Below are 25,327 nucleotides of genomic sequence, written 5' to 3'. Positions count from 1 at the left end.
AAGTGGAGATGTAATTTAAAATTAATTTATTTTTTTATTCATGTAATTTTATCCTAATACTCGTATATTTACATTCATAATTCAAATACAAATTCATTAACAAAATATAAATATTCAATTAAAAAAAATCATAAAATATTTTATAAAAACGTAATAATAATAATATATAATTTAAAAAGATTATTGAAAACTTTAAGATAATTCAAAAATGAACATCAAATTTTAAAAATAAAATAAATTTAAACAAATTTAATAAATAATAAGATGAAGATATAAAAATATAAAAATTATGAAAGGAAGATAAAATTTTATCTAGAATAATATTTTTAATCATTTTAATTATTTAAATATATAAAAATAATTATAATTAATATGAAACATCTCCTCTCTAGTCTAAATTCTCCAAAATCGAAAAAAGCAAAAAGTAGTGCAGGAGGGATTTTGCTCCCGTCCATATACCTCTCTTTCACCTCCTAAAAATTGAACCAAATACACATGATATTAAATATTCCGTCCCATTCACCTATTTACTCTCAACTGAATTGTATGTAAGAGACCTTGACATATGAGATCTTTATCCAAAATTTTAAGACAATTAATATATGAGTCTTTTTTGAAGATACAAAAAAACATAAAAAAAAGGGGGAGTTTGAATTGAATTTCAAATATGAAACTTTTTACCAAACTAATTACAAACTAATGACATGAACAACAAAAGATAAAAATAAACAATGATTTTTATACTGGTTCACCTTTAACTAGGTTAATCCAGTCTGCTCGTCAGAGTAATTTTGCCTTCAGCCGCAATCGCAACACCCGCAACTGCAATTTTAAACCATGACATCCTTTTGAAACATATACTTGTTGACACTTTGTAGTACAAGAAAATGTTATCAATCCTGGATCACAAAAAAAAAGCGGTTTGTCTATATTTCGTAATAGCGGCTATCAGAAAACATTTTGTACTACATATCCCTATTACAAACAATAGTAATTTTTAAAATCGATAACATCGTTATAGCCACTATTCAACAACACTATACAATCAAATCAATAGACATAACTTTATAAATATTAACCGTGTCACCGATATTACAAAGATTGTTCTCGTCGTGAGCCATGAACTTTGAAGTGCGCTTAACATATCTGTTGAATACCGTGTGGTGAAATAATCTATCCACGGCCACCACAATCGACTTCTGCATTTTATTCGAAACCACCATTCCTAATACTTCCTTCATTTTCTCCTATCTCCTAATCCCAACAAACCCTAATTCAGATTCATTCGTATCAGTAAAAACAAACTAGTAGCAAATAAAATCTCACACTATCACAAGTGAATTTCCAAGAAAAAAATATATTAATCACAAATAATTGTTACCAGGTTTAACTACTATTCTCCTAAAAATCAAATAATCTTAACGGTACGAAAATTTAGATTGTGAAGGTTTTACATACTAAACTATTTTGTCAATTTGCGCTTCTTTAATGCGAAATCTCGATGCGGCGTGAAGAAAAAACGAAAAAGCGAACAAACAATAAAAACCTGAAAGGATTTTTCACTGTTTGTGGCGGTTTTTGGCTGCGTTTTCCGATGAGTTGATTCAGTTCGGCGACTCCAACTTGTTTCTGATACACCTAAGCGACTGCGGCTGGATTCATTTTTACTTGTTTGATGGAACTGACTTGATGGGCCTGTTGGAAAGAAAATGGATTGGGCTTGGTATTGGTATTTGAGGATTTCTCCTCATAGGAAAATAGTAAAATGTATCCTAATTTTTGAAAATGCATAACGCACTTTAATACACACAAAATAGACCGTTATTTTTATTCGGAAAATGCATAACTGTTTTTTAATTTTTAAAAACTTAAAAACAAAAAATTTATTTGAATGATTTGTTTTAAAAAATACTTTTGCAAAACTATTTTTAATTTTTCAGTTTTCAAAACTAAAAAATCAAAACAATATAAATATGTTTTTCTTTTCTTTTTTCAGTTTTGTTTTCAAAAATAATAAAAAAAACACGTCATTTTTTATTAATGGCACAATAATTATATAAAACTTTTGTATAAATTCTGTTGTACATTCTCTTTACTATCAACCATCAGTTCATATATATATTATATAATATATATAATATATATATATATATATATATATATATATATATATATATAATATATATATATAATATATTATATATATATATATTAGATTAACTTAATTATTTATTGATTTATAAGATTGTATATTTTTTAACTTCTTTTTGTTGTATAATATATTACAAATTAACTCATTATATTAAATATTTTATAATTGATTAAATTTATAAATAAGTTTAATGTATATATTTTTTATATTATCAATCAGTCTACATTATTAAAAATATTTAACTATATAATAAACATGTTTGATTAGATATAAATTTTTCATTAACTCTACTTTATAAACAAAAAATAATTCGTTAGGAACTAAATAATCATAAAATTATTTCTAATTCTTTGTTATTTAATATAATCAAATTTAAAAATTAAATTATCAAAGAATTTTATCATCTTATTATTTTTAAAACAGTTTAAAAAAATTAAATAATCAAATATATTTTCTCACTCCTAAAAACAGATTTCAAAGAATTGATTATCAAGAAACTTTTTTTTTCATTCTCATTTTTAAAATAATTTTTTAAAACAGATATACAAAACACATTTTTAGAACTAAAAATTAAAAATCTTTCAAACAAGCACTAGATATCTACATCTAGGTTGGGTCAAAATAACCTCAAAGAAGAACAAAACTAAGTTAACTAAACTGCCAAACTATTATTTCCCATACTTTACTGACCAGAACCAAACTGGAAATAACTCAACCAAACGGTAAGAACTGAACTGCAAATAACCTCTCAGACTCAATTTTTAAAGCGACAAATGAACTTTAGAGAGCCGTGTATACAAATAAAAGGGTAATGTGAGAGTAAAGAGTTTTGCTGAATTCTTCTTGACCATTTTCCCAATCAGTTTCACTTTAATCATTACCTTTATTTTTGAAATCCAAGATTGGTTTCATTATCATGTAGGCAATGAAAATTGAAACAATTGAAACAATGAAACTGAAAAATACTCTCCACAAATTCATTCACTGGCCACTAAACAAGTAGTTCAAACAACATGAACTCGGTAGTTATTAAAAGAATTTAGAAAAAAGATATAACAGTTTGGTTTACCATTAAAACAGTACAATTCAGGAAAAATGGCTTAATAGCAGTTCAGTTTGGTTCAAAACTAAGAATTGGTTCACCGAACTATTAACTCGGTTTGGTTTGATTCAGGAAAAAAAACTATAACAGTTTGGTTTGGTTCTTTTGAACTCTTATGATTCGGTTCAGTTTTCTTATTCTTACATAACTGAACCATGAACAGTCCGATTCTATCTACATCTATAACATTAGTTGACTAAGGTTAGCATTCATCACTATATAGAATTCGTTATTCATCTCAATTTGCTTCTTCCAATTTGTGATTTCTTTAGTTGTGATAAGTGTTGTCAAATAACAAATAGCAGCTATGTTGGAATTTAGGCAAACTACAATTGTCCGTTATCTGAACTATGCCTATTAGTGTTTTCAAATAGAGGCGCTAAAGCATAGCAAAATTCAAAAGTTAAGGCCTTTTCATCCTTGTTGAGAAATTAAAAGAAAATGCAATACGATAACGCATGTAAACGTCTTATCAATTATTATGAAAATTTGAAATCTGCAGACATACAAACCCTTTTGTAATCATCCTACACTATAATTCATTTGCACAAATGGCAATAAAGATCACACATAGCATCTCGACGTCTAATAAGAATTCAAAAATCACGTGAAATTGCAGAAGACTAATTCTAAGTTCTAACCCATCAACAAACAAGCTAATCAACCTTGGAACATGTCACATTAAAATTCCTCCTGCCATAAAAATTAGCATTTCCATTATTGAGTTATTTTGCCAGTACAATAGCATGGGGAAATTCAAGTAGCAAAAGCATGCAAACTTATAATTATAAGTTACTACTGAAAACACAGTATCATATACCATATTGTCAATTATATGTACTAGACTAAAGTGGTTTCACTCACCTAAACTTCATTACACACTCCACTTCCACACACCAACATTTAGAAACTGCATAAATCTAGCAGCCGAGATAAACTTATTAATACCTTTAACCAATTCATGATGTAGATGCAGGTCCTCCGGAGCTCACATTCCCAGACACCGGTGCAGAAGGAGGAACATATATGCGTGCTTTCTTGAGAATTTCAGCAACCACCCAATGTTTACGCTTGCTCAAAGGCCTAGAAGAATGCAATCGAACCTGAAATAAGAACCATCAAAACATACACTTGTTTAGTTTTCTTGCAAAACCAAGAACACAGCCAATCCAAAGTTTAACTCCATCAGTCTCAAATTATAACACCCGTGGTTTTAAATTGTAGTCCGCAACCACAATTGGGGCTGCAATATTGCTGATGCGGTAACATCCAAAACCGCATGTGGTTGCAATATTGTTGATGCGGTAGCTTCTGCAACCGCATAGGACCGTAATTGCAATGTGATCTAAAATCAAATGTCCAATCATATAAGAAACCACATCAGACAATTTCTCAAATATTTCTTAAGTATTTTCATCAAAAGTTCAAAAATCAAAATTTCAAAACCCTTTGACTCAATTTACTTATGATGAAATAAAAAGTCTTAATTTAAGTGCTTTTTCACCATGTATTTCGAACATCTTTCAATAAAACTTCACAATGCAACAACCGCAATCGCAACACCCGAAACTGCAATTTAAAACCATGACATCCATTTGAAACATATACTTGTTGACACTTTGTAGTACAAGAAAATGTTATCAATCCTGGATCACAACAAAAAAGTGGTTTGTCTATATTCCGTAATAGCGGCTATCAGAAAACATTTTGTACTACATATCCCTATTACAAACAATAGTAATTTTTAAAATCGATAACATCGTTATAGCCATTATTCAACAACACTATACAATCAAATCAATAGACATAACTTTACAAATACTAACCCGGTCACCGATATTACAAAGATTGTTCTCGTCGTGAGCCATGAACTTTGAAGTGCGCTTAACATATCTGTTGAACACCGGGTGGTGAAATAATCTATCCACTGCCACCACAACCGACTTCTGCATTTTATTCGAAACCACCATTCCTACTACTTGCTTCATTTTCCCTTATCTCCTAATCCCAACAAACCCTAATTCAGATTCATTCGTATCAGTAAAAACAAACTAGTAGCAAATAAAATCTCACACTATCACAAGTGAATTTCCAAGTGAAAAATATATTAATCACAAATAATTGTTACCACGTTTAACTACTATTCTCCTAAAAATCAAATAATCGTAACGGCGCAAAAATTTAGATTGTGAAGGTTTTACATACTGAACTATTTTGTCAATGCGCGCTTCTTTAATGTGAAATCTCGATGCGGCGTGAAGAAAAAACGAAAAAGCGAAAAAACAATAAAAACTTGAAAGGATTTGTCACTGTTTGTGGCGGGTTTTGGCTGCGTTTTCCGATGAGTTGATTCAGTTCGGCGACTCCAACTTGTTTCTGATACACCTAAGCGGCTGGTGCTGGATTCTTTTTTTTCTTGTTTGATGGAACTGACTTGATGGGCCAGTTGGAAAGGAAATGGATTGGGCTTGGTATTGGTATGTGAGGATTTCTCGTCACGGAAAATAGTAAAATGTATCATATTTTTTGAAAATGCATCTCTGAATGCACTTTAATACACACAAAATAGACCGTTATGAATGACGCAATATAAGTTGGATTATTTGTAATATTATGTCACATTTGTATAAGTTGGATCAATTTAGTAGAAATTTTGAAGCCACATTTCCAAAAGTTTGGACGAAATTTTGAAATATTATGTCACATTTGCATGTTAGATGTTTCCGAAGATGCATCTTCGAAATAATCTGATGAAAGAAACAACTGCATGATCACACAACCATTGTCATTATTGTTTTCCAACACAAACCCTCACCTAAAAGCTCTTCATTCCCAATCCAATTTTTTCACTCAAAATCTCCAATATTGTGGTTCATCACATCGAAGGGAGAAAAGTAAGATAGAATTTCAAGTAAAAATCATTTATTTTACACTTCATTGCTCATATTAATCATGCATATTGTCTGGAAATACTATAGGATCTAAAGACAGCCAAAACTGCAAGAACTGGATCCGAAATCATAACATTTAAGCATGATTTGAACTTGTTGGTGCTCCAAAGCCACCAGAACCACGACCAAAGCCAGGCCTTCCACCAGGACCCTACAATAATGGGAAGAATAAATTTCGATCAATACTATGACTATAAAACTCAACAAATGATGAAAGAATGAATAGAATTTGAATTACACAGAAAGAGAACTTCATAGTTAAACAATATTCCACTAAAAATACAAAAAATACTTTATTTGTAGAACGATAGAAGTTCGGAAGGTAGAACAAACTAGTGCATCATCATTTGAAATTAGAAGAGCATTCATGACAAGTCATTGTGTCACATAAGAAATCTTGCAAGTACAGGCTAACATAATTTGATCATAGGAATCACAACCAAGATCTAAGGTATATTGAGAAGTCAAGAAAACAGCATAATTTGGAAAAAAATAAAACATGGCTGTAACTAAATGCTAACAGAATCAAATTTATAAGACTGAGATGTTAATCTATATTTAGAGAAGCAGTCTTGAAAATGGAAACTAAACAAAAAGCAATGTAAACAGCAAGAGGAGCATCCAAAACCATAGGTGTCAAATATATTACTGAAGCAGATATTAAGCTACCAAAATTAACCCACCCTTAACCACATAATAAAATGAAAACAAAATCATCTTTGAAAATAAATGAATAGACAAATCAATAGGAACACAACTTTCAAACTTATTCAAATTAACTACTGATGCAAGAAGATTACCCCGAAAGAAGGTCTGTAGTCAGCAGGAGCTCCACCCTTGTCTCCACCAAACTCACCACCAGGCCCTCTGGGACCTGGACCACCACGGTACCCATCACGGTCACCGCCAAATCTCCTTTCTCCCTCGAATCGAGGTGGGCCTCTGTTCAAAGACAAATAAACAAGATTAACACACAAAAACTCAGAGCAATCGAATTAACCAAACCAAAAACAACACCCCAAAATTACCTAGGGCGATCACCAGGTGGACCACCGAATGGTCTACCAGCTGGCTTAGCCTGCTTCTTCAAAGTAGCTGGCACAATCTCAGATGGAAGATTGAGATAAGTCCTGAGAAACTCGATTCCATCATTAGTCAAAAACCAGTAATAATGCATCCAAGCAAAAGTCTCCCTCACATATTCCTTTCGCATATTGAAATGGTCATTTTTGAACAAATAAGTTCCAAATATCAAATTGCTCTTTGAATTTTTATAATGTCAACCAAATCCAGCATAAAATAAACATGATGCTTAAGTATGATTTTGAAGTTTTAAAAATTTAAGACAACATACGTCAAATAATTTAGAATTTAGAATAAAATCCGACCTAAAACATAATATATTCATTAGTTTAAATATTAGTCCTATAAAACGCTTATTCCAACATCATGGAAGCGCTGGAATTTTGTCTACGAAAACATGTCTGACAAGAAAACTAGTTTACCACTATATTCACTGCATAGTGGAGCAATTCCCAAATACAGAAATAAACACAAACTAGTTTATTTTAAAAACTTCTTTAACATAACCAATCTCTAAATCAGAATTGTTTTTCAAAGTTTTTTTTGAGATTTTTATAAAATGCACTTTCCAATCCTACCTCAACAACCCTCGATCTATAAAACATTCATTTTAACCAACACCATCACGATCTATTATCCAAACATAAACAAATCAACATAATACTAAACAAAAACATTCAGTTCAAAATCTTCATTGCATGAATAACTATAAATTAAAATGTCAGAGGGATTAAACAACTTTGAGAGGAGGGGGAAATACTATAGGATCTAAAGACAGCCAAAACTACATGAACTGGATCAGAAATCATAACATTTAAGCATGGTTTGAACTTGTTGGTGCTCCAAAGCCACCAGAACCACGACCAAAGCCAGGTCTTCCACCAGGACCCTACAATAATGGGAAGAATAAATTTCATACTATGACTATAAAACTCAACAAATGATGAAAGAAAGAATAGAATTTGAATTACACGGAAACAGAAGTTCATAGTTAAACAATATTCCACTAAAAATACAAAAAAATACTTTATCTGTAGAAAGATAGAAGTTCGGAAGGTAGAACAAACTAGTGCATCTTCACTTAACTAGTCAAAAAAATATTAAAACAATAGCTTTTATTTTGCACCAATATACCACTAACCTTGTTCATCATCATTTGAAATTAGAAGAACATTCATGACAAGTCATTGTGTCACATAAGAAATCTTCTGAACACTTAACTCGGGAAAAGGGTTTAATAGCAGTTCAGTTTGGTTCAAAACTAAGAATTGGTTCACCGAACTATTAACTCGGTTTGGTTTGATTCAGGAAATTAGAAAAACAGTACAATTCAGGAAAAAGGGTTTAATAGCAGTTCAGTTTGGTTCAAAACTAAGAATTGGTTCACCGAACTATTAACTCGGTTTGGTTTGATTCAGGAAAAAAAAACTATAACAGTTTGGTTTGGTTCTTCTGAACTCTTATGATTCGGTTCAGTTTTCTTATTCTTACATAACTGAACCATGAACAGTCCGATTCTATCTACATCTGTAACATTAGTTGACTAAGGTTAGCATTCATCACTATATAGAATTCGTTATTCATCTCAATTTGCTTCTTCCAATTTGTGATTTCTTTAGTTGTGATAAGTATTGTCAAATAACAAATAGCAGCTATGGTGGAATTTAGGCAAACTACAATTGTCCGTTATCTGAACTATGCCTATTAGTGTTTTCAAATAGAGGCGCTAAAGCATAGCAAAATTCAAAAGTTAAGGCATTTTCATCCTTGTTGAGAAATTAAAAGAAAATGCAATACGATAACGCAGGTAAACATCTTATCAATTATTATGAAAATTTGAAATCTGCAGACATACAAACCCTTTTGTAATCATCCTACACTATAATTCATTTGCACAGATGGCAATAAAGATCACACATAGCATCTCGACGTCTAATAAGAATTCAAAAATCACGTGAAATTGCAGAAGACTGATTCTAAGTTCTAACCCATCAACAAACAAGCTAATCAACCTTGGAACATGTCACATTAAAATTCCTCCTGCCATAAAAATTAGCATTTCCATTATTGAGTTATTTTGCCAGCACAATAGCATGGGAAAATTCAAGTAGCAAAAGCATGCAAACTTATAGTTATAAGTTACTACTGAAAACACAGTATCATATACCATATTGTCAATTATATGTACTAGACTAAAGTGGTTTCACTCACCTAAACTTCATTACACACTCCACTTCCACACACCAACATTTAGAAACTGCATAAATCTAGCAGCCGAGATAAACTTATTATTACCTTTAACCAATTCATGATGTAGATGTAGGTCCTCCGGAGCTCACATTCTCAGACACCGGTGCAGAAGGAGGAACATATATGCGTGCTTTCTTGAGAACTTCAGCAACCACCCAATGTTTACGCTTGCTCAAAGGCCTAGAAGAATCCAATCGAACCTGAAATAAGAACCATCAAAACATACACTTGTTTAGTTTTCTTGCAAAACCAAGAACACAGCCAATCCAAAATTGAACTCCATCTGTCTCAAATTATAACACCCGTGGTTTTAAATTGTAGTCCGCAACCACAATTGGGGCTGCAATATTGCTGAGCGGTAACTTCCGCAACCGCATGTGGTTGCAATATTGTTGATGCGGTAGCTTCTGCAACCGCATAGGACCGCAATTGCAATGTGATCTAAAATCAAATGTCCAATCATATAAGAAACCACATCAAACAATTTCCCCAATATTTCTTCAAGTATTTTCATCAAAAGTTCAAAAATCAAAATTTCAAAACCCTATGACTCAATTTACTTATGATGAAATAAAAAGTCTCAACTTAAGTGCTTTTTCACCATGTATTTCGAACATCTTTCAATAAAAATTCACAATGCAACAGCCGCAATCGCAACACCCGAAACTGCAATTTAAAACCATGACATCGTTTTGAAACATATACTTGTTGAAACTTTGTAGTACAAGAAAATATTATCAATCCTGGATCACAAAAAAAAGCGGTTTGTCTATATTCCGTAATAGCGGCTATTCAACAACACTATACAATCAAATCAATAGACATAACTTTACAAATACTAACCCTGTCACCGATATTACAAAGATTGTTCCCGTCGTGAGCCATGAACTTTGAAGTGCGTTTAACATATCTGTTGAACACCGTGTGGTGAAATAATCTATCCACTGCCACCACAACCGACTTCTGCATTTTATTCGAAACCACCATTCCTACTACTTGCTTCATTTTCTCCTATCTCCTAATCCCAACAAACCCTAATTCAGATTCATTCGTATCAGTAAAACAAACTAGTAGCAATTAAAACCTCACACTATCACAAGTGAATTTCCAAGAAAAAATATATTAATCACAAATAATTGTTACCAGGTTTAACTACTATTCTCCTAAAAATCAAATAATCGCAACGGTACAAAAATTTAGATTGTGAAGGTTTTACATACGGAATCAATTTGCGCTTGTTTAATGCGAAATCTCGATGCGGCGTGAAGAAAAAACGAAAAAGCGAACAAACAATAAAAACCTGAAAGGATTTGTCACTGTTTGTGGCGATTTTTGGCTGCGTTTCCGATGAGTTGATTCAGTTCGGCTAGTTTCCGATGAGTTGATGCTACACCTAAGCGGCTGCGGCTGCGGCTGGATTCATTTTCTCTGGTTTGATGGAACCGACTGGATGGGCTGTTGGAAAGGAAATGGATTTTTTGATGATGGGCCTGTTGGAAAGGAAATGGGTTGGGCTTGGTATTGGTATTTGAGGATTTTTCCTCACATGAAAATAGTAAAATGTATCATAATTTTTGAAAATAGTAAACTTATATTTTAATATATCCAAAATATATTCAATGTATTAAATATTTATAGCAATAGACATTCATGATCATAACTTTTATTTTATAAAGAGGTTTAAAACATAAAAATCATTCCATATTAACTAATACCCATTTATTTATATTCTCTTAAAATAAATATTTTGTTGCATAACTAATATATGCATAATGAATTATATTTCTTAATTTCATGTTTAATAATGTTCTATTTTATTTATATCCATATAAGAAACACATTAGAAAATAAATTATGAACCAAAATCATTAATATTTTCTATAACTTTTTTCATAAACATTTGTCAACTTTGAATAGTAAAAAGAAATATAAATTACTTTTAATATCAAAATGATCAAGAAATAATTTTTTTTCATATTAGCATGCACATATAATATGAGATAAAAAATTATAAATTTCAAATCTGTTGCAACACTTCAGAAATGTTGTTTATATTTGAATTTAAACATACTCCAACACTTCATAAGTATTGTCTATTTCTGAATTCAAAAATTAATCTTCACTTGAATATTTTCTTTTTATTTTAAAACACACTCAAAATTACTACTATAATGATTAATAATTTACAACAAAAAAATGTTTAAATTCAATGTATACTAATTCAAAAATAATTTTTGTAATTTCAGAGATATCATACGTGATCTAATAATTTTGATATCAAAAAATAAAAATAATATATATTTTTTTAATTTTATTTTGTAGAGATTAAAATAACAAAACTTATCGAAACTAAAAATCAAAACTGTTATAACCATAGTGATTAAAGTCACATTTAAATGGTTATAAAAAATACATTTTAATTTAAAATTGACTTTGAAGTAAAGTGATAAAAAATACATTTTAACTATTTTTTTCCAGAAATTTCTTATCCTATCCTATGGGATGGAAAAACACCCTATAAAAAACCAAAAATGCCCATCAAATTTCAAGAATGCATCTCCGAACGTATCACATGCACACACAACTCATTCGTTTTTGAACTACTCCCCAATTTTATAACTTACTTTATCCGGAATAGCATTCTGAGAATGTCTCCGAAAATACATTTCCTAAACTCACAAGAAAAGACAAACTGAAATATAGTATCGGTTGTGAATGAAATAATTGTCAATAAAAAAGGTTGTTTGGACAATGTTTTGTTGAAAATATCGTAGGTTAGATGCATGTAGCTAAATGTGATGAAAAATACATCAATCAAAAGTATAACTTGAATCCTTAAACAACAGAGACGAGGAATTTTTAAAAAAAAATACTTGAAGTTACTTATGGATTATACAAGTAATGTTTGGAAATGTTTTTGAGTTCTAGAATTATATTTCCAAAGACATGAAATACATTTCCGGAATAATTTAAGTCATAAAATTAGGACGTGACTCAAAACCGAATGAAATGTGTGTATGAGATATGTTCGGAGATGCATTTTCGAAATTTATAAACATTTTAATATTTTCATGTGGTGCCTAAATAATATATATGGAACATTAAAAAATTCATTTTTTTCACACCCCTACGTAGAACTACTAGGGACTTGTTTGAATTAGTTTTAAAAACTTAAAAACAAAAATTTGTTTGAATGATTTGTTTTAAAAAATACTTTTGCAAAACTATTTTTAATTTTTCAGTTTTCAAAACTAAAAAACCAAAACAATATAAATATGTTTTTCTTTTCATTTTTCAGTTTTGTTTTCAAAAATGATAAAAAAAAACACGTCATTTTTTATTAATGGCACAATAATTATATAAAACTTTTGTAAAATTTTGTTGTACATTCTCTTTACTATAAACCATCAGTTTATATATATATATATATATATATATATATATATAATATATATATATATATATAATATATAATATATTATATATAATATATATAATATATATATATATATTATAGATTAACTTAATTATTTATTGATCTATAAGATTGTATATTTTTTAACTTCTTTTTGTTGTATAATATATTACAAATTAACTCATTATATTAAATATTTTATAATTGATTAAATTTATAAATAAGTTTAATGTATATATTTTTTATATTATCAATCAGTCTACATTATTAAAAATATTTAACTATATAATAAACATGTTTGATTAGATATAAATTTTTCTTTAACTCTATTTTATAAACAAAAAATAATTCGTTAGGAACTAAATGATCATAAAACTATTTCTGATTTTTTGTTATTTAATATAATCAAATTTAAAAATTAAATTATCAAAGAATTTTATCATCTTATTATTTTTAAAACAGTTTAAAAAAATTAAATATTCAAATATATTTTCTCACTCCTAAAAACAGATTTCAAAGAATTGATTATCAAGCAACTTTTTTTCTCATTCTCATTGTTAAAATAATTGTTTAAAACAGATATACAAAACACATTTTTAGAACTAAAAATTAAAAGTCTTTCAAACAAGCCCTAGATATCTACATCTAGGCTGGGTCAAAATAACCTCAAAGAAGAACAAAACTAAGCTAACTAAACTGCCAAACTGAACCAATCTGTCTTGAAATTAATCGAACCAATTTAGATAATTTGCCAACCAAACTATTAGTTCCCATACTTTACTGACCAGAACCAAACTGGAAATAACTCAACCAAACTGTAAGAACTGAACTGCAAATAACCTCTCAGACTCAGTTTTTAAAGCGACAAATGAACTTTAGAGAGCCGTGTATACAAATAAAAGGGTAATGTGAGAGTAAAGAATTTTGCTGAATTCTTCAATGTAATTCTTCTTGACCATTTTCCCAATCAGTTTCACTTTAATCATTACCTTTATTTTTGAAATCAAAGATTGGTTTCATTATCATGTAGGCAATGAAAATTGAAACAATTGAAACAATGAAACTGAAAAATACTCTCCACAAATTCATTCACTGGCCACTAAACAAGTAGTTCAAACAACATGAACTCGGTAGTTATTAAAAGAATTTAGAAAAAAGATATAACAGTTTGGTTTACCATTAAAACAGGACAATTCAGGAAAAATGGCATATGAGTGAAAATTCAAAGTTATAAAACTCCAATTTAAAGCAATGCCTCGTGGTGAGGGCTTCATAAACAAGCATGGTATATTGTTAACATGGAAATTAAGCATGGCATGGCATGGTATAAATGAAAAATAGCATGAAGTATAGATGGTAGGCATGGAAGAAACAAGTGGTGAACAAGTATAATATTCATGAAATGAGCAAGGCCATGGAAGAGAGTAGCAAACTTACCTAGTGGAAGAATGTTCGCTGCTTCTTGATAGTGGAGGAATGGAAGGAAATGAGATGCTCTTCAATGGTGCTTCAATGCTTGTGAAATAGAATGGAGTGAAACTTGGTCTTTTCCTCTTGCCTTGCTTGCTTGAAAATAGTGGCAGCCTCCATGTCAGATTAGGGTTTTATGATGTTTATATATGTTGGATTCAATGATGGCTAATAGGCTTGGAATGTTTGTTTTTTTTATTCATGCAAAATGATGCAAAAAGTGGGGTGGTATGAGCAAGTTCTAAAAGTAGAAAAACTTAAGTGAGTGATCATAAAACAAATGACCAAATGAGGAAAAGAGTGTGTTGGTTGGTTTGTGCAACATGACATGGTTTTTCTGTTTTGAAATAAATTCAAGAGGGTGACTTTATGACCTTGTAACTTGATGAGAACATGTCCAAATGGCAAGGCAATGCAAACAGTAGAAAGAGGGCATGGAACTTAATATTTTTCATGTTGAACACATCTTGAAATGGTGAGTGGAAAGGGGTGGAAATGGCCATAAAGTTTAGGTTTCATGGCTGCAAAATGGTTGGGCCAGTTTGGCCTAAATGCTGTCAAAAAATTCAGCCTATGATACTAACTTTAGATAAGTGTATCTTCCAAACCAATAATCCAAATGGGGTGGTTCCAAAAAGGTGTGAAAGAGCACATATCAAGGTACAACTGTCATGAAGAAAGTGTTTTCAAAAGATTCCTTGAAGTGCAAGAAATCTGTCCCATAAGTCTTGACAAATTTTTCAAAGTTTGGACTTAAAAAAATTTCTAAGTGTTCTAAAATAATATCTTACTTTGACCAAGCCTAACTTTCTCAATTTTAATCCAAATGAAACAAAATTTGTATCTCTAGAAAGCTTGAAACAAGAGGAACAACTTTTATGTTGGAGGAATTTTCCAATGGAGCTTGCATCTTGATGGAAAATTGGCTTAAAGTGGGTGCAAAAACCATAAAAACTTGCCTTAAATGGAAAGTCAACTATTTCCCAATTTGGTAACTTTTCCAACTCCTGATTAAATGATGAATCCATGATCCAACCTTGATAAAATTTCACATATAGGCTCCCTTAGGCATTAATTTTGAGATTCCACTTTCAAAATGTCAGGAGTTGACTTTTCTGGCCCCCACAGTTGACTTTTCCCAAAATGTCTGATTCCCGATTCCATTGGTCAATTGAAGCACCTCTGGCTCAAATAAAGAGCTGATTTTTTATATGTAGATCCTTGTGGACATATGGAGGGCCATGGAAATGAGTTTCACCCAAGGAATCAGAAATAAACCGATTTTATACCAAACCCTAGTTTTAGGGTAAAAATGACTAGGAACTGATTGCACTGATTGCCAATGGATCTTTGTGAGATGATTATGAATCTTCTAGGCCAAGATGCCTCTATAATCATGACATGAATGAGCCCCATTTACTTCCAACCAAATCTTGCCTGTTGCAGATAGCCATGAAACCCCGATTTCTGATTAAATCCAGATGCACACTCTGAGAGTTTTGAATCTTCCACTAATGAACTGAGGACCATAATAAGACATATGGAACCCCTTGAGACTTGTATATTTGGAGAATGAAGTTTAATTCTCAGTCTTTCCTTGTGTGGGCTCCTTCTGGTAAGGAGTGATCAATCAAACCCTGATTTCCCAAGTCACTGATGTAGTATGCAATGAGTATGACCTAGTATGATGCTAGTGCAATGTGAAACACAATCCCATGCTTCCAAGAAAAATGAAGGGTAAATTTTGGGGTATTACACCTTTTCCTCAACCTCTCTTCCCAAGCGAGCATGTAGCCTTATTCCAGCATCTCTGATGAAGTCGTTACGGACTTGTTCAAAGATGCCTTTCAGTTTGAAGGCTTCAGAGGTCATCCATCTGATCACTCTATTCCATTGGATTCTCACTGCAGAAGGATCATCAGTGATGCCAGAGTTGACAGACAAAGACTTGATCTTCTACACTAAAGACTCTACAAATAAAGTTATTGCTTCTTCTAATATGGGAAAGGTAGCTTTTGGTTCAGAGTTAGAGGATGGGGAGGATGATGGAGTTGGATTGGTGTCAACGGGGTCATGAGTAGGAGTGATGATGGCATCAGAGGTTAGTGGCGGGGGAATATCAGAGGGAGGTGACGTTGTTTGTTCAGGTTGTGGATTTGGTTAATGTTCAGATGGTGAGGGAATTGAAGGTACTGGTTGTTCAGGAGGTGGATTAGTTTGTTGTTCAGGGGTTGGTGTTTGAGGTTGATGAGATGGAGGTGGATTTTGTTGTTCAGGGGTTGGTGTTTGAGGTTGATGAGATGGAGATGGATTTTGTTGTTCAGGGGGTGGAGAGGTGACTTCAGGTTGAGGTTCAAGTTATGATGGCTGCTGTGAGGCCAGAGCACGTGCCTGAAGTTGGGCTATAGTGGGGGATTAAGGGTCAGATGGTTCGTTGTCTGATGAGAGAATATAGTATGGTGGGGATGAAGGTGAGGAAGATGATGGTGAGGTGGTTTCGTTCAGCATTTCTGCTTCAGAAACGGGTAGGGTAGTGACGCATCCGCGAAAAACAACCGGCGGGAAAAAGCAAAACAAACAGATCCGCCACCGTGCGTTATTTATCCCAAACGAGGGAAAGGAAACGCTCGAAGTAAACCTGGAAAAGACATGGTCTCGCGACCAGAGAGAGATGGGATCGGGAGTCGGTTATGCGAAGGGAAGGTATTAGCACCCCTACGCATCCGTCGTACTCGACGGGATCCACGCTCAAAAGGATAGAAGAAAGGTTGCTAAACACTGCTCAAAAGAATGCACGCACACTGGAATAAAACACAGGTGGAAGGAGACGGAAGCGGACTCGGCAGGATGTCACGTCCTGGGCCTACGTAGTTTGTCAGAAACAAACATCAGAGTCGATGTAGTTCGGGGAAACGGGGAACGGGCTCGCTAGGATATCGCATCCTATGCCTACGTATCTCATCAGGAATGAGAATCAGAGCTACCGTAGTTCGGCTAACACACGCCGAAACGAACACACACCAAGACGCTGAAACATCAGAGCAAACACACAACTGGAAACTGACTGCCAATGGCTGGGCTTACGTCCGACTCCAAACAAAAGAAACACAAGGAAGCCGAAGGCCAATCGCTGGACTTACATCAGCCTCCAAACACACAAACGCAAATAGGATATGGATTGCCAATCGCTGGTCTTACATTCATCTCCTAACACACATAAAAAGGTTATCAAACAGACAAGTTATTAGAGAGTCTGGCACTCGAGTCTAATAACTGTCAAGCAAAACACACGCGAAAAAGAAAAAGGGCGCCCGGAGAGATCTCGCACGATCTCCTGCTTACGTACCTCATCTGGTATGAGGATCAGGGTGACGTAGTTCCCCTGAACAGGGGAGAAATTTCTATCCTAACCAGAGACTGGGAAATGACAAACTAGAAGGGAGACTGACTCGAGCCTAATAGTTATCCTGTAATCCAATAGTCCTAGGTTGAGGTTTCTAACAAGAGTTTGACTCACACAGGCAGTGAGTCAACTCAAGTCTATCTCTATGTACGTCAACTTCCTCAAAAGTTGATCATACGACTCCTACAGAAAGGAGATGAGAAGCTAAGCAGATAAACATCAAAAGCAATTAGCACACACTATATGCAACCAAGGGGGCTCAAGCAAGGTTAGGCATTAGCCAAATGTACAAGGGGTGTTTAGGCTCTTAACCTCTAACATTGAGAGTTAGGGTGAGAAGATGAAATGGAGATGGGGATTATGCCTCATAGCTCTTATCCCTGGCCTGGGAGAGCTTGAATCAATGAAGGTGTGGGAGTCCAGAATGTGGGACTCTATTCCACATGACTTGACACAACAAGATTTTGGGTTTTTATTCAAAGTGCATCAACACATGGTGTGAGCAAGATGAATGACACAACTGAATAGCAGGGGGTGGATTGCACACCTCTTGTATCTGCCAATTGCCTCTTAAGAGGTCTTTTCCTGCTTGGCACAAAAGTAAATATTCACAAGCATTGCCTCTTAAGGAGGACTTCAGACACGTGCCTGCCCACATAACAGGACAGGTCTTCCAGACTACATGAAGTCAGAGAGTTATACCTAGGTTAAGCAACCCACAAGCTAGAAATGCAAGTTCAAAAGAACTCAAAGCAACTTAGGTACCTGAAAAAATCTAAACCAATCAGCTTACAATCCAAACAATCAGACAGACAACAATCATCATGCAATAGTACACAATCAGACAAAGCAATCAAGCATCATTGTGCAAGGCACAAGCTATAAGCCACTTGGTCTCAAAGCCTACAAAACAACTCAATATTAGCCAACATCAGTCAACTAATCAACTCAAATGAGTGAGCAACTCCAATCATGGCAATGTGCTTCTTAACCTGAAATCCACAATCCAAACAGTGAGTCCAAACCACTAGGTCAAAGCCTAGGGTCAAAAGCAGGTCAAACATTCAAAACAGAACATGAAATTTAACATGAATCAACTTCATTCAATCAAGAACACAATCCAAAAGGTCCCATATCCATATCATTAACCAAAAGCATTTCATGATCAATTGAAGTTCAAGGCAATTTTAAAGCTCAAATGTGACCAACCAGAATGAAAAATCTCAATTAAATAGGAAATGATTCAAACAACTCCAACAAAATTCATGATCAATCACAACATCCATATCATGCATCACATAAAAAATCAGGGCAATTGGTGATCATTAGGCATGGCAAACACATCATTCAAGTTGAACATCACAAGGTGTGACACAAATTGTCACACCAACTTAGAAAAATCATAAAACAGAAATGACAATTGATAAAAATACCAAATCAACACCAAAATGTCAAGCAATATGTCTAGTTATAGCATGAAAAATTTCACGTTAATTAGATCAAAGACCAGCATTCCACAACATGATAACCAAGGCAAGGTCACAAGTAGACAAATGGTCACATAACCTAGCACCAAATAAAATCCAGCTACGTATAATTTTGGAAATTATAATGAAAAAATAATAGACAAACAGAGGAACAAGTGGCAAAAAATTGGGTATTTTTTGGATCAATTTTCAATTTAATATGAATTTTTGAAGTTTGGAAAACAATGTTGAAATAAAATGGACAATGCATATGGAATTGGAGGGAAAGATTAAATGGATTTAAGTTTGAAAATATGCAGCAAGTGATACGCGTATGGTGCACAGTGATACGCGTATGGTGCACAGTGATACGCGTATGGTGCGTGGTGGTTTCCACCATCTTCTTCGCGAAGACGGCGGAGCTACAGTGCATGTGTTCATAAAATTTTCCAGAATTTCGCAAAAAATGATATCAACAGAAAGCTCTTCCAATGGAGATTACAGATCAATCAATATCTAAGCCTAACAATCCATGGATTAAGAGATCCGAGCAAAAACATTTTGACATGTCAAACTTTAAACAAGCATAACTCATTCATTTTTTATCCATTTCACACGAATTTTATATCAGATTAATCAGCATGAAAAACTCTATCTAAACATGTTAATGGAATTAAGAATTGAGAGATTCGAAAAATGAACCTCTTGAAGAGCAGTCCCTAAAACTGCACGATCCAAGGCTTTAAATGATCCAAATCAACTCCTGAGATGATAACTTGAATCTTTATGTGTGAATTGAAGCTTGAAACGAACTAGATCTTGATTAATTTTCCACTTCCATCTTCATGAGTTTGCTTGAAATGTACACAAATTTTGCTCGAATTTGATGATCCAATGCTTGATTCTTCATCCACTACACTCAATAAACCAGAATATGGAAGAAAAATGCTATGATATGTGGAGATTTTTCAAGTTTTGATTGAGAGAAAAATTTGGAGGGAAAAAGCTTTAGATCTAAAAATGGTGAAAAATGATTAACCTCCTTCAAATTCTGTTAGATTAGAGTATTTATATGCTTCCTTAATCACCTTGATAATCCATAATTAACTTGGCTAAGTGAAATAAGGTGTTTTACAAATTTTGAAAATGCATGGTGTATGCACTATTTTTTTGAATTTTGCAATTTCCCTCCAAAATTGACTTGAAAAATCACATGATCATATGATGAGATTTTATGCAATGTGATGCATGATTTGGAAATTAGAGGTCAAGAGGAGAATATTGCAAAAAGAAACACTCATTTTGGTGTTTTGAATTAAAAGATATGGCCATTTGAAATCCCATGGGAACTTGGCAATGATTTGATCATATCTCCTTAACCACACATGAGAAATCCATGATCTTGGACTTTTTAGAAATGGGAGAGAAAGATCTACAACTTTCATGTTCAACAAAATTTCATTTGAAGCTTTATTGATGATGTAATTTGAAGTTGAAGCTAGGTTAAAACCTTTCCATTTTTGGCAAATTCAAATTATAGGTCACTTTCTATTTTTGGAAAGTTTTGACTTGACTTTAAATTCTTCAATGTTGATGTTTGAAATGTAAAATGAGACTTGTTTGAACATGAATGAAGTATTTCTAATCACTTCCCACCTCCAAATCCATAGTTGACTTTGCAGTTGACTTCTGTTGACTTGGTCATGCACTGATGATTTTGAGCCTTAACTACTTAATGAAATGGCTCCACCATGAAACCCTAGCTTATACAAGCTCCATAAAATCAAATGATGATCTCCATCTCATTAAAGACCTCATATCCTTGCAGAAACCCTGACTGGTAGAATGCAACTGATTAGGGTTGACCAGAGGTCAAAACCCTAATCCCAAGGAATCTGATCAGGAATAATGAACCATGATGATGATGGTGTACCATTTCAACAAAGATAATACTCAACCTCCTTGAGGAACCAAGAAACCCTAATTGAAGCACAAACCTCAGATGATTAGTGATCAGTTTATGAGACCCTCAGGCTTGCATCTCTTAACCTTTCCATCTTCTGAGAAAAACCTAGGAGGATGACTTGCTCATTTCTCATGATATGCAATATGCAATGACTAATGCCCTAAAACATGAAATGCAATATGCTAAGCTAGTCCCAAGAAGAGGAGGGCAAATTTTGAGGTGTTACAGCTGCCCCTATTCAATCCACTGTGAACCTGTCGATATGAATAGCCTTGGCTTTCAGATAATCAGGATGAATAGTGATTGAATACCAAGAACAGACGAACAATTTGCACTCTGATGGGAAATAATTAACAATGCCTGTCAGAATCGGCAAAGAAGTGATCTTAAAAGAAGAATTCGTCTGGTACGGAGAAAGTCAGCCTGAATACCGAAAAGAAACGTTGACCTGGATACCAAAATAAATGGTAACACAGGGATACCCATGGCCTGAACGCTGCTCATCAGTCTAAATACTGAGCATCAGAATATGAGAGTAGTGATATCGGTCTGAATATTGGGGAATTGGCCTGAATGCCGCAAGCTACATTGATCTGAACTTCGGAAGTTTCTTTGATCTGAAAATCGGAAACTGGTCTGAGTGCCACAAGTGCTTCGACCTGATCTTCGGAAACTTCTTCGATCTGAAAATCGGAAACTGGCCTGAGTGCCACAAGTGCTTCGACCTGATCGTCGGAAACTTCTTCGATCTGAAAATCGGAAACTGGCCTGAGTGCCACAAGTGCTTCGACCTGATCGTCGGAAACTTCTTCGATCTGAAAATCGGAAACTGGCCTGAATGCCACTTCGGTCTGAATACCGGAAACTAGCCTGAATGCCACTTCGGTCTGACCACCGAGAAATTGGCATGACCGCCACATCGGTCTGAATACCGGGAACTAGCCTGAATGCCACTTCGGTCTGACCACCAGGAAATTCGTCATGCCCGTCAACATCAGCAGAAATGAGGAACAGTGATAAATGAAACTGCACGTGTGCCACCGACCCATGCTGGAGATAACAAACCATGAGCATGCTATCCTTACTTAATCCACTGTAAACGATCAATTTGCGCTCAGCTGGGGATTATTCTTCTCTTACTCTTTTTTTTTGTTCTTTTCTTGGACCCCGAAACTCCTTTGATTAGCATTTCCATCTCCGCACGACAGAAACCCTTCCTCCAATATCGCACTACTGGGGAATACTGTTGATTCAAAATCACAATGCCAAACTCCTCGGAGTAACATCTTCACCTTCTGGCGAAACCACCTCTCAAACAATAACCGTGGTTTGAGACTAGCTTATGCTTGCAATGCTTATGCATGATGATTTTTTAGCGTAATGCTCCATAATCATGGAAATGCTACGCAATTAGCTATGCAATATGCTATGCTTATCTAAATGATGAATGCATAAAAAGTGTCCCCCTCAAGGGACTCTTTTGGGGAGCTCGAGGCACTCTGCTGAGGAACCCACTAACACTCCAACCTCCACCCTGCTGGGGAATAGCATTGCTGCTGGGAAATAGGCCACCCTCACTAGGGATAACCTCATCTGCATCCGACCCGCCTGGGGATTTTGCTGGGGAAGAAACCACCACTGCACCTTGCGGGGAAAATAAGAGTCTCTGATTTGATGGGGATATAACAATCCCGACTCTGCTTGGAGAAACAACCACCAATAGACACCTCCGCTGGGAAATAGCGACCTTCAGGCCTGGCTGCTGAGGAAACAACGATCTAAAACCTGCTGTGGAGATAACCATCCCGACCCTGCTAGGGAGGACTCAGACCTTGAATCTGTTGGGGCAGATAACAATTCCGCCTCTACTTGGGGAAACCAGGAAATTCTGGCACATAACACCCGTCGACTCGTCGAACCCTGGTATTCAACATCCAAATCCAATGTCAGCTTTCCACTTTTGAGAGCTCCCAGACTCGTCTGGACTTTTCTGATTCATCACCTTGTATTCCCGACTCCTCCGTACTCGACGACGATCGAACTCCTTAGATTTATACAAACTTTCCAATCCTCCGACTTTGAAGAGTCTTCTTGATTAATATCCAGGATCATCGTTGTCCCTCGCCATCTCTCCATCATTCCTCGGTCCCCGATTGGACTCCGTGGGGATCCTTTTGCCCAAAACTTCTTATCACAACCTGCAAGTGAGTGAAAATATCTGACAGCACCTGCAAAAGAGATCGTTAGACAAAAACGTACCCCAGGCGCCAAGATTTCAACACCTGAGTCACTCAGCCTTCCAAATAAGATTTCAAGTTTTCAATTTTATAAACATGCATTGGAAGGGACCCGTATGTCTTAAAATGCAAAGATTCTTTACCACAAACAATTAGATGTTTTTGCAATCAAAGCGGTAATGAAAACAAAAACAAAATTATTTGACTGAATATGCATTTTATTGATTGAAAAGGTGTGGCTCATGAATGAGCAATACAAAGGAAGCAATTCCTGAAAAGAGGTAATTGCGCACATAAGGAAAATCTATCCTAATGGCAATGTGAACCCGTGATCTCATCGAGTTCCAACTCGGTTACACCTCATATGTCCTCAGACTCTCCGTACTTTCTGCCTTCTGAACAAGACGGTTCCGATCGATCCCCATCGGGGATTATCCATGTCATATCCAAAGCACAAACGATCATGCTAGACGCAGTTGTTCGTTTCAATCCCTCTTTTTCCTGGACTGCCCTTTCGGGTTTTCAGTCCACCGAGATACCCTTTTTTGCCCAAGCCGCCCTTGTGGGGTTTTCGACTTGCAGGGTGTACAGTTTTTTTCTTTTTATCCCTAATTTTTGCCCGAACCTTTTTTCTTTTTTTTTTTGGTTCGCCGGGATGCCCATTTTTGCCTGGACTATTTTATTCTTTTCGTCCAGCGGGTCTCTTTATACGAAGTATTTTTTAACTGCGTCCGCATTCACAGGGGATGGAAAATCCTCGCCATCCATGGTCGTTAACAACAAGGCTCCGCCAGAGAAAACCTTCTTGACCACGAATGGACCTTCATAATTGGGTGTCCATTTGCCCCTACGATCGTTTTGAGGAGGAAGGATCCTCTTCAGCACCAGATCTCCTACGTGATACACACGAGGTCGCACCTTTCGGTCAAAAGCACGCTTCATCCGCTGCTGGTATAACTGCCCATGACAAATGGCCGCCAGCCTCTTTTCCTCAATCAGGCTCAACTCTTCATACCGGGTCTTTACCCATTCAGCCTCTTGCAACTTCACATCCATCGGGACTCTCAAAGAGGGAATTTGAACCTCAACGGTAGCACCGCTTCCATCCCATACACAAGCGAGAAAGGCGTTGCCCCAGTAGATGTACGCACCGAAGTTCGGTACCCATGCAATGCAAACGGCAACATCTCATGCCAATCTTTATAAGTCACGACCATTTTCTGCACAATCTTCTTCATATTCTTATTAGCTGCCTCAACCGCCCCATTCATCTTTGGACGATAAGGAGAAGAATTGTGATGCTCGGTCTTGAATTCCCGGCACAGTTCTGCCATCATCTTGTTGTTCAAATTAGAACCATTATCAGTAATGATTCTTTCGGGAACCCCATATCTGTAAATGATGTCTCTCTTCAGGAATCTGGCGACAACCTGCTTCGTCACGTTTGTATAAGAGGCTGCTTCCACCCACTTGGTGAAGTAATCAATAGCCACCAATATGAACCGATGCCCATTTGAAGCCGTAGGCTCAATCTTCCCAATCATATCAATGCCCCACATAGCAAACGGCCACGGAGAGGACATTAGGCTCAACGGATTTGGAGGCACGTGCACCTTGTCAGCATAAATCTGGCATTTATGACACTTCCGCACGAAATTAAAACACCGAGCCTCCATTGTCATCCAATAATAACCTGCCCTCAGCAACTTCTTCACCATTGCATTCCCACTGGCATGGGTATCGAACGACCCCTCGTGAACCTCTTTCATCAATTGGCTTGCTTCTTTGTCATCAACACATCTGAGCAAAACCCAATCGAAATTTCTCTTGTA

General features: G+C 34.9%; 3 protein-coding genes across 8 annotated transcripts in view; all 3 read right to left on the bottom strand.

Annotated features, from left to right (window-relative positions):
• Positions 1–843: 843 nt before the first annotated feature.
• LOC127091085 (uncharacterized) overlaps positions 844–25,327 on the bottom strand; it is a 42,505-nt gene continuing 18,021 nt past the window's right edge. The window contains exons 1-4 of one of the 6 annotated variants that reach the window (XM_051029615.1): positions 10,839–11,034; positions 10,382–10,572; positions 9,584–9,738; positions 7,965–8,177 (exon numbers count right to left, since the gene is read on the bottom strand). In XM_051029615.1, coding sequence (XP_050885572.1) covers positions 9,595–9,738; positions 10,382–10,543 — 306 coding nt within the window. In that variant the 5' untranslated portion in view covers positions 10,544–10,572; positions 10,839–11,034 and the 3' untranslated portion in view covers positions 7,965–8,177; positions 9,584–9,594. Of the gene's footprint in view, positions 1,271–6,287; positions 6,357–7,964; positions 8,178–9,583; positions 9,739–10,381; positions 10,573–10,838; positions 11,111–25,327 lie in introns of those variants that run through there. The other 5 variants (XM_051029616.1, XM_051029617.1, XR_007791872.1 and 2 more) reach the window with 5 other exon arrangements.
• On the bottom strand, positions 4,060–5,263 carry LOC127091086 (uncharacterized). Its single transcript, XM_051029623.1, has 2 exons — positions 5,081–5,263; positions 4,060–4,357 (listed from the first exon to the last, which is right to left on the bottom strand). Exons 1-2 carry the CDS (start codon positions 5,240–5,242, stop codon positions 4,214–4,216), a joined length of 306 nt encoding a protein of 101 aa, XP_050885580.1. The 5' UTR covers positions 5,243–5,263; the 3' UTR covers positions 4,060–4,213.
• Positions 6,023–7,772, bottom strand: LOC127091083 (40S ribosomal protein S10-1). The gene is made up of 3 exons (XM_051029614.1): positions 7,234–7,772; positions 7,006–7,147; positions 6,023–6,356 (listed from the first exon to the last, which is right to left on the bottom strand). Exons 1-3 carry the CDS (start codon positions 7,416–7,418, stop codon positions 6,282–6,284), a joined length of 402 nt encoding a protein of 133 aa, XP_050885571.1. The 5' UTR covers positions 7,419–7,772; the 3' UTR covers positions 6,023–6,281.

This window comes from Lathyrus oleraceus, chromosome 6, assembly GCF_024323335.1.
Source record: "Lathyrus oleraceus cultivar Zhongwan6 chromosome 6, CAAS_Psat_ZW6_1.0, whole genome shotgun sequence".
NCBI classification, from domain to species: domain Eukaryota; kingdom Viridiplantae; phylum Streptophyta; class Magnoliopsida; order Fabales; family Fabaceae; genus Lathyrus; species Lathyrus oleraceus.
The sequence above is the reverse complement of the archived record's forward strand: the minus strand, read 5'-3'. Positions and strand labels throughout refer to the sequence as shown.